The sequence below is a fragment of the Corvus brachyrhynchos genome, unplaced genomic scaffold, assembly GCF_000691975.1.
Source record: "Corvus brachyrhynchos isolate BGI_N302 unplaced genomic scaffold, ASM69197v1 scaffold5, whole genome shotgun sequence".
Lineage (NCBI taxonomy): Eukaryota > Metazoa > Chordata > Aves > Passeriformes > Corvidae > Corvus > Corvus brachyrhynchos.
Window position 1 is genome coordinate 5,652,232 of NW_008238321.1, and position 14,132 is coordinate 5,666,363.

General features: G+C 51.3%; 1 protein-coding gene across 2 annotated transcripts; it reads right to left on the reverse strand.

Moving 5' to 3' along the window:
• Positions 1–3,811: 3,811 nt before the first annotated feature.
• On the reverse strand, positions 3,812–14,105 carry NARFL (nuclear prelamin A recognition factor like). Of its 2 annotated transcripts, none has more exons than XM_017734023.1 (11): positions 13,553–14,105; positions 12,599–12,694; positions 11,317–11,460; positions 10,943–11,075; positions 10,181–10,315; positions 9,770–9,888; positions 8,260–8,389; positions 7,954–8,026; positions 6,828–6,965; positions 5,703–5,860; positions 3,812–4,890 (listed from the first exon to the last, which is right to left on the reverse strand). In XM_017734023.1, exons 1-11 carry the CDS (start codon positions 13,748–13,750, stop codon positions 4,652–4,654), a joined length of 1,563 nt encoding a protein of 520 aa, XP_017589512.1. In that variant the 5' UTR covers positions 13,751–14,105; the 3' UTR covers positions 3,812–4,651. The 2 variants fall into 2 exon arrangements, with proteins under 2 accessions (XP_017589512.1, XP_008631636.1); XM_008633414.2 differs by lacking the exon at positions 13,553–14,105 and adding an exon at positions 12,875–12,985.
• Positions 14,106–14,132: the final 27 nt, after the last annotated feature.

Below are 14,132 nucleotides of genomic sequence, written 5' to 3' on the forward strand. Positions count from 1 at the left end.
CTGCCACTCACCGCTGCTCTGGGTCCCTTTCAGCTGCTGGAGATCATCAGGAAGGAGGACGTGGTGCTCAGGGCCATCCTCACCACCCACCACCACTGGTAGGTGCGGCTGGGTCGGGGCGGCCATGTCCCCACAGGGACAGTGCCCATTCCCAATCCCCTCCTCTGCCCTCAGGGACCACGCCAGGGGCAACGAGGAGCTGGCCCAGCTCTTCCCCGGCCTGCAGGTGTTCGGTGCTGACGAGCGCATCGGGGCCCTCACGCACAAGGTCACCCATGGCCAGGAGCTCACGGTGCGTGGCTGCAGGAGTGTGGGGATATTCGGGGCTCAGACCCCACACACGGGTCCTGCCTGGTGGTCCCCAAGGTCCCCAGTGGGGAGCAGAGTGGGGTGGTCACACTGTCCCCAGTGGCACCGTGGTCCCCAGTGGGGCTGGTGCTGCTGGGCCGTGCTCGGCTCTTTGTGCTCTGGGGCAGTTGCAGATGTGGCCCCACGGATTCAAAGCTGGGATGGAGGAGAAATCTCATCCCAACCTCAGCCTCTTTGGGGTTGTGCTGGATGATCCCACCCTCTCCTGGGGCCGGGTTCCAAATGCCATCAGAGCAGGCACACCTGGACCCATCCAACCCCCATCTGATCTGTGACCTGCTGGGCTCCAGGCAGGGCATGGAGAGGTCTGGGGAGGCCTGTTTGTCCCCTTCAGTGGGATCCTGACCCTCTCTCCCCCAGTTTGGGGCCATCAGGGTGAGGTGCCTCTTCACCCCCTGCCACACCTCGGGCCACATGTGCTACTTCATGTGGGAGGACGATTCCCCGGATGCTCCGGCTCTATTCTCAGGTATCCCACCCACCCATGTGCCCCCCATGGGTTTGGGGACACACTCCCTGTGTGCTGCCTGTCCCCCACACTCAGAGCTCCTGGGGTGATCCCAGCACCCCCTGGCACCCCCATCCCTGGCACTGAGGTCCCTCAGTGCCCAGCCCCCTTTCCCACAGGTGACACCCTGTTTGTGGGGGGCTGCGGGCAGTTCTTTGAGGGGACGGCGGAGCAGATGCACACCAACCTCACCCAAATCCTGGGGACTCTGCCCAAGGACACGGTGAGTGTTCCACACCTCCCAGCCTGGGGAGGGCTCCTGGAGCTAGGAGGGGGCTCAGATCTGGCACTGGGAGCGGGTTTGATGCCGGCTGTCTCCTGCAGAAGGTTTTCTGTGGCCATGAATGCACTGTCAGAAACCTCAAATTCGCCTTGAAGGTGGAGCCAGAGAATGAAATGGTGAAGGAGAAGCTGGCATGGGCCAGAGTAAGTGGCTGTGCCCCCTGTGCCAGGGTAGGGGCTGGGGGGTGTGGGATGGCAGCAGGATTTGGACTCCTCTGCTCCCTCGGCAGCAGCGCGATGATGAGGACCTGCCCACGGTGCCCTCCACGCTGCAGGAGGAGTTCCTGTACAACCCCTTCCTGCGGGTCACGTAAGCTCTGCTGGGGCCCTGCCCCAAAATCCACTCCCCTTTCCCCTCCAGCATCATCCCTTTTCCCGATGGCCTCATGAACCGGTGGGAAATCCGAGCCCGAAGCGAGGGGAGGGAGCCTGGACATGGGGTCAGCCCAGACCGCCCGTGTGCCCCAGCAGGGCCCAGCACAGGATGGGACTGCCCCCGTTGTCCATCCCAGCAGGGTGGGGGTCCCATCCTGTCCCCATGGGCACAGCAGGGCTGTCCTTGCAGGGAGGAGCCTGTGCAGAGGTTCACGGGCAGGACGGACCCTGTGGAGGTGCTGAGGATGCTGCGCTCTGAGAGGGACAACTTCAAGAAGCCCAAGGAGAGGCCCAACCCCCAGGCCATGCTGGCCTTTGACTGGGGGCTCTTCGGGCCCTTCCTGGAGAAGAAGTGACGTCCCCATGGTGCCAGGGCTCCCTCCTGGCTGTGCCCAGCATGGATTCACTCCCAGCTGGGGACTGGTTTGTGTTTTTAACCTGCTTGTTTGAGGCTGCTCTGCTCCCCCTCCGGCACCACGTCCGGCTCCCCGGGCCTGGGAAGTTCCCTGTGGAGCAGCACCTGGATACCTTTGGAGAGCCCAGGCTGTGGTGACCCCCCCTTGGTGCTGGGATGTGGCTGCTGCCAGCAGAAGGTCAGGACATGGCTTGGAGCAGGGGACACTCCCAATTTTGGGGTCAGTGCAGGAGCTGCCACGTCCTGCAGCCCCGTGGCCACAGAAGGGAGCCAAGGAAAAGTTGGAATGCTCCGGGACGGTGGAGCTGTGCCCCACAGACCACCAGGCTCCCCTGCCTGCACTGCCAGGCCTGGGGGCTGCATCCCATTCCCAGGGGTTGTGGGATGCAGCCACGTAGCTCTGGAACCTCTGGCAGCCCTCCTGGCCCTCCTGTCCTGCTCCAGCCACCCTGGGCCCCTCTCAGGCCAGGGATGGGGGTGGAGGCTTGGATCCCCACGGGAAGCTGGGAAGCCACTGGTGTCACTGGTACCCACCCAACTCCAGCCCTGTGCTAACAAAACCCTCATCACTGCAGGGTTTGGGTGGGGTTTTGTCCCACCTTTTTTCCCAATTTTTCCAGTAGGTCATAAAGGGATTTGTGTAGGGATTTGTGACCCAGTCGCTGCCTTCGGAAGCCCTCGGACCACATGGGGTGTCCACGATCTGCCCCAACCCCTCTGGCTTTGGGAGGGATTTTCCCAGGTGGGACAGATTTTAGGCAGCAAACACCAAAGTGCTGCCAGGCATGCCTTGCTCTTTGCTTTCTCCAGGATAAAAACTGGAAAACACTTGGTGCCAACTCCGTGGACATTGCCTTGTCCTTGGGCCGGGGACCAGCTGGGGCTCCCAGGCCTCCCCAGCCTTCACTTTGTGCAAAATCAGGGCTGTGTTTTACTTATTTTTAAGCTGAGAAAGGAGCAGAGTTTTATTTGCAGGTGTGGGAGGCACTTTACACCAGTAAAGTCATTCCCTTTTTTTTTTTTTTTTTTTTTTTTTTTGTGGAGAAAATGAGGGTTTCATGGCAGCTTCCAGCACTGGAATAGAGTTGATTTCAGGGTTTTTCATGTGTGGACTGTGAACTTCTTTGTTGCCACTGGAGTCTGGTTTGGGGCTTTTTCCTTTGCTACAAACTAGAACAAGGTTTTCTTTTTTCCTTAAGTTATAGTTTGGATTTACTCCCCTCCATGGAAGGGGAAGGATTTATCCAGCTGCAAAAGCTCCCTTGGTCCCATGGCCTGAATTCCTCAGTTTACATGAAATGCTGGAGTTGTGGATATCGCCTGGGTGTTCCTTTGGAATTTGATTTATCCTGGGAGCAGGGATGCTCCTGTGTGTTTAACCAACCCTGAGCCTGCTCCACAGCTCAAAGCTGGGACAGATTCCAGCTCTTCCTGGTGCCAGGGCAGGAAGAGCCACCCAGAATGCCCAGAACAGGGATCCCAGGGTGTCCTGGGTAGCTTCAGTGACCTCTGTTTGTGTTGGTGACCTGGGAACTGGGGAAGTGACAAAATGTAGAGCCCTGATTATTTAATTTCCAGCTAGTCTAGCTTAATTGATTGTGCATTTCTGGGCTGACGTGCACGTGCTGAGCAGACACCAACTGTGCTGTGCACTGATCCATGGTCTCAGCATTCCAGGCTCGAGCCTCTCCCTGTCAAAGATGTTTTCTGGTTTAGCAAACCCCTGGGTGTTACAAATCCCCGCATGGAGAAGGGAATTCCCTGGAAGCACCAATTTGCTCCTCAGGAGGGTGGGAAGGGGGCAGCAGTGGGAGGTTGATGCCTTAGAACACTGTGAGGTCATTAACGATCAGCAACACCTGAAAAATGGAAAGTTTTTAATTAAAAACATGAAAATCATCATGTGCTCTGTGGATTCATTGGAATAAAGTGCAGAGGAGGCTTTGGTTCCTGCCAGTCACAAGGTCAGGAATTATTTTCTCATAGTTTAGGGATGTTATCCACTAGTAACTGCCTGTTTTGTCTGGATTTAGGGATATTATCCCTCAGTGAGTGGCTGCTGAGGGTGGCTAAGTGGGACAATTCTGTGACTCCCTGCTGTGTGTTTGGGAAGAAAAGAGAGAGATGTAATTTGCTCTTGGTATAAATTACTATAATTTAAGGAAAAGAAATTACAAGGATTTTCTGCAGCATTCACTCCAGTCCCATTCCAGCAGGCACTGATCCAGCCCCAGGGATGAGCCCAGGCTTTGGATCCCCCCTCTGAGGGCACAGAAGCTGCAGGGCAGTGCGATGTGAGAACTCCAGGCCTAATGAGACCATTTGTAATGAAATGAGGATGTTGCAGCAGAGGCAGCCAAAGAATTGAGTGCTGTGACAATCCAGCAAGGCCTGGGGGAGGAATATTGGGATGTGGCACAAAGCTCAGTCTGGAGATGAACTTTAAATCCTGGAATTCCTCCATTCTGGCAAGAATGGGGCTGTTAGAGCAGTGCAGGGTCAGTTCTTCCAGCCTGGTTTGCATTTCTGCCTCTCTTGATGTGTTTTCTGTCAGACTTTGGGGTTTATTCACATCCCCTCATCCTAAAGCTGAAGGAATGAGCAGTGCCAGAGGCAGGAATTGCACAGAGCTCCAGCAGTCCTTGGAGAATCCCAAATGTGAGTTCAGAAGGCACTGAGTGTCTGCCTGGGCTTGGCAGCCCTCACCACTTGATGTTCAGGGCAGTGTTTGCCCTCTCCACGGCGTGGTATTCCGTGTGCAGCACTTCCAGAGCCTTCTCTGAGCCCCAGCCTCCTAGCCAGTGCTCGTACAGCTTCCCCACAGCCTGGTTTTCCTCGGGAATCTCAGCCCTCGGAGATTCATACAACCTCTCCACTTGCTGCAGCTCCTCCTTGCTGGATTCCCCCTCCAGTTTGATCTGCCCTCCTCCATTCAAACAGCCTGGGGGGAAAAAAGGGATCAAGAACTTCAGCTTCAGCAAGAAAACCATCCTAAAAAAATTCCAGTTGATTTCCTCTGCTCCTGCAAACAGCTGCAGGAATGAAAACACCTCAGGACCTGAGGTTCACCCCTGGTTATCTCTCAGCAGCAGGGCCCTGGGGCTGGGAGCTCCTGGGCTGGCTCCAGCTGGGAATCTGCCAGAGCTGCAGCTCTTATCTCCTCCCTCTAGAACGGAGCCAGAGCCCAGTCCAGGTGAGTCCAGCCTTGGGGGCTCAGCCGAAGGAAAGGGAAAAGTTCTGGGAGTTGGGCTGAGCAGCGGGAGGCTCCCAGAGCTGTGTGGATCCTTGGGAAGGAGCAGCTCCAAGAGCCAGGAGTGGCCCCTCAGCATCAGCCCAGGCTGGGCTCAGGCTGCCCCTGCTCCCTGCCAGCACATCCCAAGGGAGCCAAGCAGGCAGGAAAAGGAAAATGGGATAAGATAGGTAGGAAGTGACTTTCTCCACCAGCCACAGCAGCATTTTCTGAATGTGTAATGGTCATGTTTGGGCAATTTTAGGGGAAAAAGCCCCTCAGGTGCCAAAGAGCTCAGGAAATCTTCCTTAGAAGCAATTAATCAATTGTGTGATGGAATTTAGCTGCAATTCCTTAAATCCTGAGGAATTACTGGCTTAGAGGTAGGAAAATCTACACACAGCTCTGGATCTGTGATGCTGTGGCTGTCACACCTCTCAAGAGTGTGAGAAATCACCCATTTTTCCTGCACTGAATTCCCTGGAGCTCCTCCCAGCCCTGCATGTGCCCCTGGGCAGCCTCACCTGAGGGACAGGCCATGACCTCCACGTAGTGATAGGGGCACTTCCCCCGTTTCAGCTTCTGCACCAGGTTCTGGATGTTCCTAAATCCATAGGCCAGAGCAAACTGGAGCAGGACCACTCCATCCCTCTCCAGGGTCACCTCCTGGAAGTCCTTGTTCCTGAGGGAGCAGAGCACAGCAAATGTCTTCTCCAAATGAATTTCTATTTTAAACTTCAAAGGGCCCTGTGCTAAACCCAAATTCTTTGCGAATCTCATTTAAGAGCTGTCCTAGTTCTGTGCCATCCAAAGGAAACATGAAGGAATTCCTTCCAGAGCCTTCTCCAGGACTGTTTGAGGCACCTGAGCAGAGTTTGCTGAAGGACACCTGTGCTGGACAAAGCTCAGCCAATGGAGCCTTTCCCTGTAACAGACCTGAGTTCCTTCAGCCAACATTAACGGAGCCCCCGAGGGGATTTTTAACTTCTACCGGATCATAAAACATGGGAACAAAGCCTGATTGAAGGATTCCAGATTCCTAAGGTTAGTGGGAATACCTGCTCCTGATAAAAAAGTAAGTAATTTGATTTTTAGCAAGTATTTGAGACTGCTTTTTCTGCTTCCTAAATGAGGGAATCCTAAACATAAACGCTGCTCATTAGGGATATAATTAATTCCAAGGGATACACTAAATTAGAACTGGGAGGCCAGAAGGAATCTCAGGTGGACGAGCCTCAGTGCCCAAACTCAGATGATTTATTTCCTGTTTCATTACAGTTAAACAGAGCCCCAAAGCCCCTCCCCAAGGTTTTCTGGGATCAATAATTAGTGACAAATCTACTTGACTGGCCTGATCCCAGGTGAGGAATCCCAGCTCCATGACAGCTCTGCCTTCTCAATTATTCGAAAAACTGTCAGTGGGAAAATCTATCAGGCCAAACTCCAGCGTGTGAGTGGGAAAGGGGCTGGAATTCTCCCTGGGAAGGGCTGCATGGAATTGGCTGATTTATTGCTCAGCAGCTGGGGGAGGGAGCAGCCAGCTCTCAGGCCTGGAAGTGAAATGTTTAACATTGCAAAGAAAGGTTCAGCCCCACAGCAACAGAGAATTCCAGAAAAATTGAGTTTTCTGTAGGATTTCAGCTTCTTACTTGAGAGGTTTGTACTGGATTGAGTCCACGTGGATCCCAAAGAGCTCCTGGGCTGCATGTCTGTAGATGTGCTCCAGGTACCCCCCCGAGCCCCCGCCACGGTGGGTGATGAGCTCCTCTGCTGCAGCACTGCCGAGCCTGCGGAGAGGAGAGAGCAGCAACTTCAGGGATTCGGGATAAAACAAAGCTCCAGGGGGTTCAGGACAATGGGAGCAGCCAAAAACCAGCTCCTGCTGAGCTCCAGCTTTTCCCTTTCTCCTGGGAACCAGCTCCAGAGCCTCGTGGTGCCCAGTGGGAGTTGTGTCACCTGGCACAGGTGCCCAGAGAAGCTGTGGCTGCCCCTGGATCCCTGGAAGTGTCCCAGGCCAGGTTGGACACAGCTTGAAGCAACCTGGGACAGTGGAAGGTGTTGGGGTTGGATGATTTTAAGGTCCTTCCCACCCAAACCATTCCAGGATTCCATATTCTATAATGAAACATCCTGTATAGTTCAGAGAGGTGCTGCTAATGAACCTTTCTGGTGTTTATGTGCCAGGAGCTCTGGGAATGCTCCTCTCACCAGGAAGCAAAGGCAGCTCTGGGTGCTCAGTGCAGAACCAGCCCTGCTGTCACCTCAGACCACAGAATGGGATTCTACCCCACCCCAGTGTGTGCAGCTGGCCCTTGACCAGATGTTCCTCTTCAGTTCAACAACCCCAGGCTCATCTGACATGTCTTAAGTGTCATTTTTTACCAACAGTCTCCTGGAGATTAACTCAGTGACCTAAATATTTGTTATTTCTGCTTTCCTTCTGGGATCTTTGCAGTAGCTCTGGTAATGAGGAGCAGGGACAGCACAGCAATAGCTTTTGCTTCAGGAAATTTTTATCACTGGGACAGAATCTCGCACTTCCCAAAGCCTGCAGCAGGTTTTTGTGGGATGAAAGGAGCTGGAGTGACTGTCCAGTGGAAATTCACCATATTCTGTACATGAAATATTTAAACTCCCAGTTGTACTGGTTCAAGTGACACAAGAAACCAAACCAAGTGCAAACACACTTGTGTAAAACAGCAGGAAAAAGGAAATTCTGAACTCTCTCAATCCTGCAGGAAAGAGAACATGACTGAAATGAGATTTTGTTCTTACATGGTATCCAGGGGACCAGGATCTACATCTGGCAGGGACACTCCTTCTTGTTCCAACAGCTTTAGCACTTCTCCTAGAGCAGAACCAGGCACAAAGAGCTCTTATTTTTGGGATACAGCAAAACAAACCCCACAGAGCAGTCCCTAAACTGCATCTGCATTGTACCAGGGCATGATTTGCACTATTAAAATGTAAATATAGATCAATATCCAACCTCTGTCAGAGGCAAAGAGTTACTAAAGCCAGGGAACACTTTGAGGCTCCCAGAATTCGCTGGAATTGGGAATCTCCTGTGGATCTGCTTACCTGTGGTGATGACACAATCCACATCCCTGGTCTGGAATTCCTGGTTGAAAAAGTCTGGCCTGGAGGCCTCCAGCTTTTTGTCATAACAGGGCATGACTGTGACGTGGTAGATCCTGTCAGGGGGTAGGTGCTGCAAGAGAGACAAGGCTGGGCAGCTGGAGCAGCCAAAATCCTCCCTGTCCTCAGGGAGCTGCATTCCAGGAGCAAAGGAGAGTGGTGGAAATGCCTCAATGCCCCTGGAACAATCCCCCCTATTACTGAATATTTGTGTATATTTATACATAAATGCAATTATTTCACCCCTAGAAGCCAATTTCAGCTGCAGTCAGTGCCTGCATTTATGGTCCTTCACAGGTTTCATGGAATCCTGGAATGGTTTGGGTTGGAAGGGACCTTAAAGCCCATCCAGTCCCACCCCTGACAGCTTCCACTATCCCAGGTTGCTCCAAGCGCTGTCCACCCTGGCCTTGGACCCTTCCAGGGATCCAGGGGCAGCCACAGCTTCTCTGGGAATTCCATCCCAGCCCCTCCCCCACCCTCACAGGGAGGAATCCCTTCCCAGTATCCCATCTAACCCTGCCCTTTGGCAGTGGCAAGCCATTCCCCCTTGTCCTGGCACTCCACGCCCTTGGAAATAATCCCTCTCCATCTTTCCTGAGGCTCCCTTTAGCTCCAGGAAGTTTCCCCCACTCCAGTGCAACGATCCAAGGTCAGGCAGAGAAGCCAATCCCTAATTAAGCCATTAGGGAATAAACTTCCTCCCTGCTCCCACAGCTCAGCCCCTGCTCAGCAACCAGGCCATGGTCTGGAGTCCCACAAGAACCTCGGGATCATGCACGAAATAAGCACAGCCTGAGGAAACAGGTCACTGACCCCAGGCCATTGTTTCAGTCTCTTGTGCCAAATATTCCCAGAAGCTGCCAAATTCTGTCCCAAATCTGCCGCTGCCAGCATCTGCCTCATGTAAGTGTCAAAGCACTGCTCGTTAGTGGCCAATACGTCCCACAATAAATCCCACTGGGTGCTGCAGCTCCTTCCCGGCCAAATCCAGGCTGTTTGTTTAAACTCCAGCCTGTGGATATCCAGCTCCCATCTGGAAAGATTCCAAAGGTTACAGACTAAGAACAGAAACAGAACATCCATCAGGATGGGAATGAGGGATCATTTTTAGACAAGCCAGGATCTGCACGTAAGCACCGACTGCAGCCTTGGCTTGGGGTCACTCATTTGAAATTATTCACCAACTTTAAACAACAGGAGCACAAAGACACTGAGAAATAAAGTTCCTCAGCTTTCCCAAATAATCCAGAGGCTTTAATGAGCCCATGCTAAGTGTTATGCCCTAATTACTACGCATTAGCTAGAACAGAAGTGAGAACGATTTGCTGCCTTCTGCAAGGCAATATTGACCCTTAAATGTGTGTAACACAGAGCAAAATTTTTAAAAGTTCAGCCTAAAGTCTCCAATTTGAGGAGTTTTCCATTAAGAAGAGCATTTTTAGAGCTTTACCTGCTGCTCTGCAAAGTAGCCCTTGACCAAGGAGCCCATGACCTGCTGGGGAGATTTGGTGGTGCTGATGTAGGGAATGATGAAGCTGCCATGGGTTTTCTCTGCGTAGCAGATCCAACCTGGAAGGAGCAGAATCAGCAAATTAAATTAACAAATAAGAAGCAAGCCTTTACTCTGCCCAGTCTCCCCAAACCCCAGGTTTAATGTGCATTAATAACCATTTTCAGCCTCAGTTCAGCACAACAAGCACAGGAACTGTAACACCAAATTCATTTTAGAGATGTCTCACCACTGCTTTAACACCAACATCTCTGTGCTGTGAAGAGAATAATCCCTGCAGGTAAAAACTTCCATTTCCACCTTTCTGAGCAGCTGCTGGATTTCTGCTTGCAGCTGTAACTGAACCCATACCTGGGCAGGCAGAGGCCAGCATGGGCAGAGCCTTTTTGTCCTCTGCTTGTTTGTGGAAGCGTCTCACGAACTCTCGCTGGCTCTCCAGGAGGCTGAAGTTCCTGGAGAAGGTTGTGTCAAACACGTAGTGCACACCTGGGCAGGACAGCAGCTGGGTTAAACCCACAGAATACAGCAAAATACAACACAAAAACTTCCACTTGAACCAGAGTGAAACCTGGTTACAGGCACCAAGGCCTGCAGTTGAGAGGGAACAGTTTTCAGCACAGCAAGAGGAGTAGAAGTGACAGGAGAGATGGAAATCTAAAATGTAAAGTTCTTTTAAATGGTTCTTTACAGGGTTTATAGAATGATGGAATGGTTTGGGTTGGAAGGGACCTTAAAGATCAGCCAGTTCCATGGGCAGGGACACCTTTCACTATCCCAGGCTGCTCCAGCCTGGCCTTGGGCACTCCCAGGGATCCAGGGGCAGCTTCTCTGGGAATCTGTGCAAGGGCCTCCCCACCCTCACAGAGAATTCCTTCCCAATATCCCGCCTGACCCTGCCCTCTGGCAGTATAAATAATTTCCCTTGTCCTGTCACTATCTGCCCTTATAAAAAAAATCCCTCTCCCTCCTTTTTCCAAGCTTTCCCTCCCTCACTCCAAGTTTATTACATGACTGAAGTTGTGGAAAGTTTGGAATCCACGTGGGGGTTAAACCCCATCCATTTGTGCTGAACCCTCAGCCCCGAGTCCCCTCAGAACACAATCCCACACTTGCCTAAGCTCTTCAGGAACGTGGTCAGCTTCTTTGCTGTCTCCAGAACCCCCAGTTTGCACCTTGCAGCCAGGGAGGCTCTGGACTGGGGTGAAACAGAAACCACCACCAGCTTCTGCTCGTTGGCAGCAGCAGCCTGGGATAAAACCAAACAATCCCAAATGAACGTGGCACAGGCACAACTGTCAGCACCACAGAGCATCTCCCACACTCACTCTGAGGCAGGAATTTAATTGAATTTAATTTAATTAAATCCTTCCAAACTCTTTAGAAAATGAGAATAAACCACACCAGTGCAGCAAGACCAGCCTGGGATCCTTCAGGGCTCTGAAATTCCCTTTTCCTGTGGATTTTCTGCAGAGGGGAGAGGGACCCACCTTGTTGAGAGCCAGCACTTTGCAGAGCTCCTCGTGGCTCTGCTGGCTGATTAAAACACTCTCAGCTGAGGTGATGCAGCCACTGCAGGCCAGGCAATCGTTCAGGGTGATTTTTGCCTTTTCCAGCCTTTGTGCCTCCCCATCCTACAAAGAAACAGAGCAGGCTCAGTTCTGATCCCAGCACAGAATTTAAGGAGCCATTTCCCTCCCTTTACTGCAAATAATAATGAAAATTATGCTCTTTTGAAGCCTTTGGTTTATCATTTAAAAAAGTCTTTATTTTTAGTAAGATGAGGACAAAGCCCCCTGAAGTTTGCTGCTTTTAATGGGACTATTTGGCACAGAAAGGGGAATTTGCTGAGGGATTTCATCCCAGACCAACTTCATCCCAGGCAGTGGAAGGGAATATTTTTCCTTATATCTACCCTGAATAAATTGGTTTTCCCAAGACATTCTCCTCTAATCATCACTCCTCAATAAAGCCAGGAACAGACCAGGAAATGAGGTGCTATTAAAGTTTCAAAATAAGGAACCAGACTCCTTTGGAAGTGCTGTATCCCCTTTTTTTAACATCAAAATCTGCCTAAAGTTCAAAGTTCCATTCCTAGAGGAATTCCCAGCCTGGTCAACTGAGCAATGCCAACTTTTTTTGGTGAAAACAGGAAAAACTCAGCCTGAATTTTGGAAGCAAGAGGCTTCTGAATTCTTCAAGCTTTAAAAGAAAGACTTTGAAATATTATTTTTAAAAGAACACTGCAAGATTTATTTAAAATATCTTGGTTAAATCTCTCTGTGAGTGAGCACAAAAGATGTCTCAAACAACCTGGAACTGCCAATCTTTAAATATTGCTAAAAGAAATAAAATGTTCAGCTTATCTGCTCTTATACTGAAAATCATCACTAGTTAATGGCAGTGTTTCAGAGCATAAAAAACTGGAATAAATTGGAATTACTGATTATAAAATAAAATGACTGCTTAGAAATGAATTTATAAATTGAAATGCTTATAAATTAAAGTTTAATACAATCTCAGCTTATCTGCTCTGATACTAATATGATTATGAGTAATTATGAGTAATTAATGGCAGTGTTTCAGAGCACAAAAGTGGCACAAAATTAGAATTATTGATTATAAATTAAAGAGAAAAAAAGATACAAGAATGCTGACAGCAGCACCTTGGTTCTCTTTGAAGAATTAAATGGATGAACATGACTAAAATACTTAAAATACACTCATTTGTCTGGGTTTTTTACACCCCACTGAACAAAAGACCCCACATACCTGATTGACCTGGAAATAGCTTCCATCAGCTTCGATTTTGATTTTTGCTGCTGCTTTTCCAGGCTTTTTGTCCACTTTTACAGGCTTGATGCATTCCTGAAAGAGCAGCAAAGCCTGGAAGTGAGGAGCTGAGCAAGGGAGAGGGCATTGAACAGAAATAAAGGGATTGAACACCGGTTCTGGAGTGACCCTGGTTCCTCCCCCTCAAAACAGGCTGCATTTTCTCTGAGTTTCTCTTAGCACTGTAAGCAAAATGTCAAAGCAAAGGCTTCTCACCCCTTTTGTACAGGAAGAACACTTCTCCAGCATCATCCCAAACCCACAGGATAATTCTGCTGCTCTTTCTGAAGAACTCAGCTCTGGTTTTGGAGCCTTGGCAGGAACAGAGCCTGCCCAGCCCCGTCCTCCCCCTCCTCCTCCTCCCCAAAATCTGGGAGCAAATCCTGACTCCTGGCTGCAGATCCCAGCCCGTGGAGGTGTGGTCAGTGCCCAGCCTGCGCCTGCTGCCACCGAGGTTTTATTTTGTGACAGAAGGGTCTCTGAGGAGCTTGGCTGGGCTGCTGCCACTTCGCTCTGATGTCCCAGCACGAGTCCCAAGGGGTTTTCTGCATTTTGTGCAGTTTTTGTTATTTAAGCACCCCGTGACTCCATGTCCCACTTCTCCTTTGCCTTTCACCATCCTTCCTCTGCCAGCTTGAGGTTTCCCCCCTAAACTAATCCATTCTTGCTACGCATTGCAGGATTCAGAGCCTCGCAGGAACAACTCATTCTGATTCTTCCCTTGAAACAGAAAAGCAGAGCACATTATTTACGTGAAGAATTCCCTCGGAAACCCAAGTCCTACACGGAGAACTAACAGGGGTTGCTATTTCCCTTTCCACTGATCTCATCTCGGCTCGGTTTTTCTGCTGTATTCCTCAGCAAACACATCCAGGATGAATAGTCCCCATTTACCCAGCGCCTGAAGCCTCCGACAGGAGCAGAGCCGATCCCTGCTCGCTGCCCGTTCCCTCCCGAACGCTGTGCACTCCCTCCGAACGCCTGCGAGGCAACCCGGCCAGGCTCCAACTTTAACCGGGGAGGCCCCACACTAACACAGCACACGGCTATTCCCCATCGGGCTGCGAATGGCTCGGGCTGGCTATTCCCCATCGGGCTGGGAATGACTCGGGCTGGCTATTCCCGATCGGGCTGCGAATGGCTCGGGCTGGCTATTCCCCATCGGGCTGGGAATGACTCGGGCTGGCTATTCCCGATCGGGCTGCGAATGGCTCGGGCTGGCTATTCCCCATCGGGCTGGGAATGACTCGGGCTGGCTATTCCCGATCGGGCTGCGAATGGCTCGGGCTGGCTATTCCCCATCGGGCTGGGAATGACTCGGGCTGGCTATTCCCGATCGGGCTGCGAATGGCTCGGGCTGGCTATTCCCCATCGGGCTGGGAATGACTCGGGCTGGCTATTCCCGATCGGGCTGCGAATGGCTCGGGCTGGCTATTCCCCATCGGGCTGGGAATGACTCGGGCTGGCTATTCCC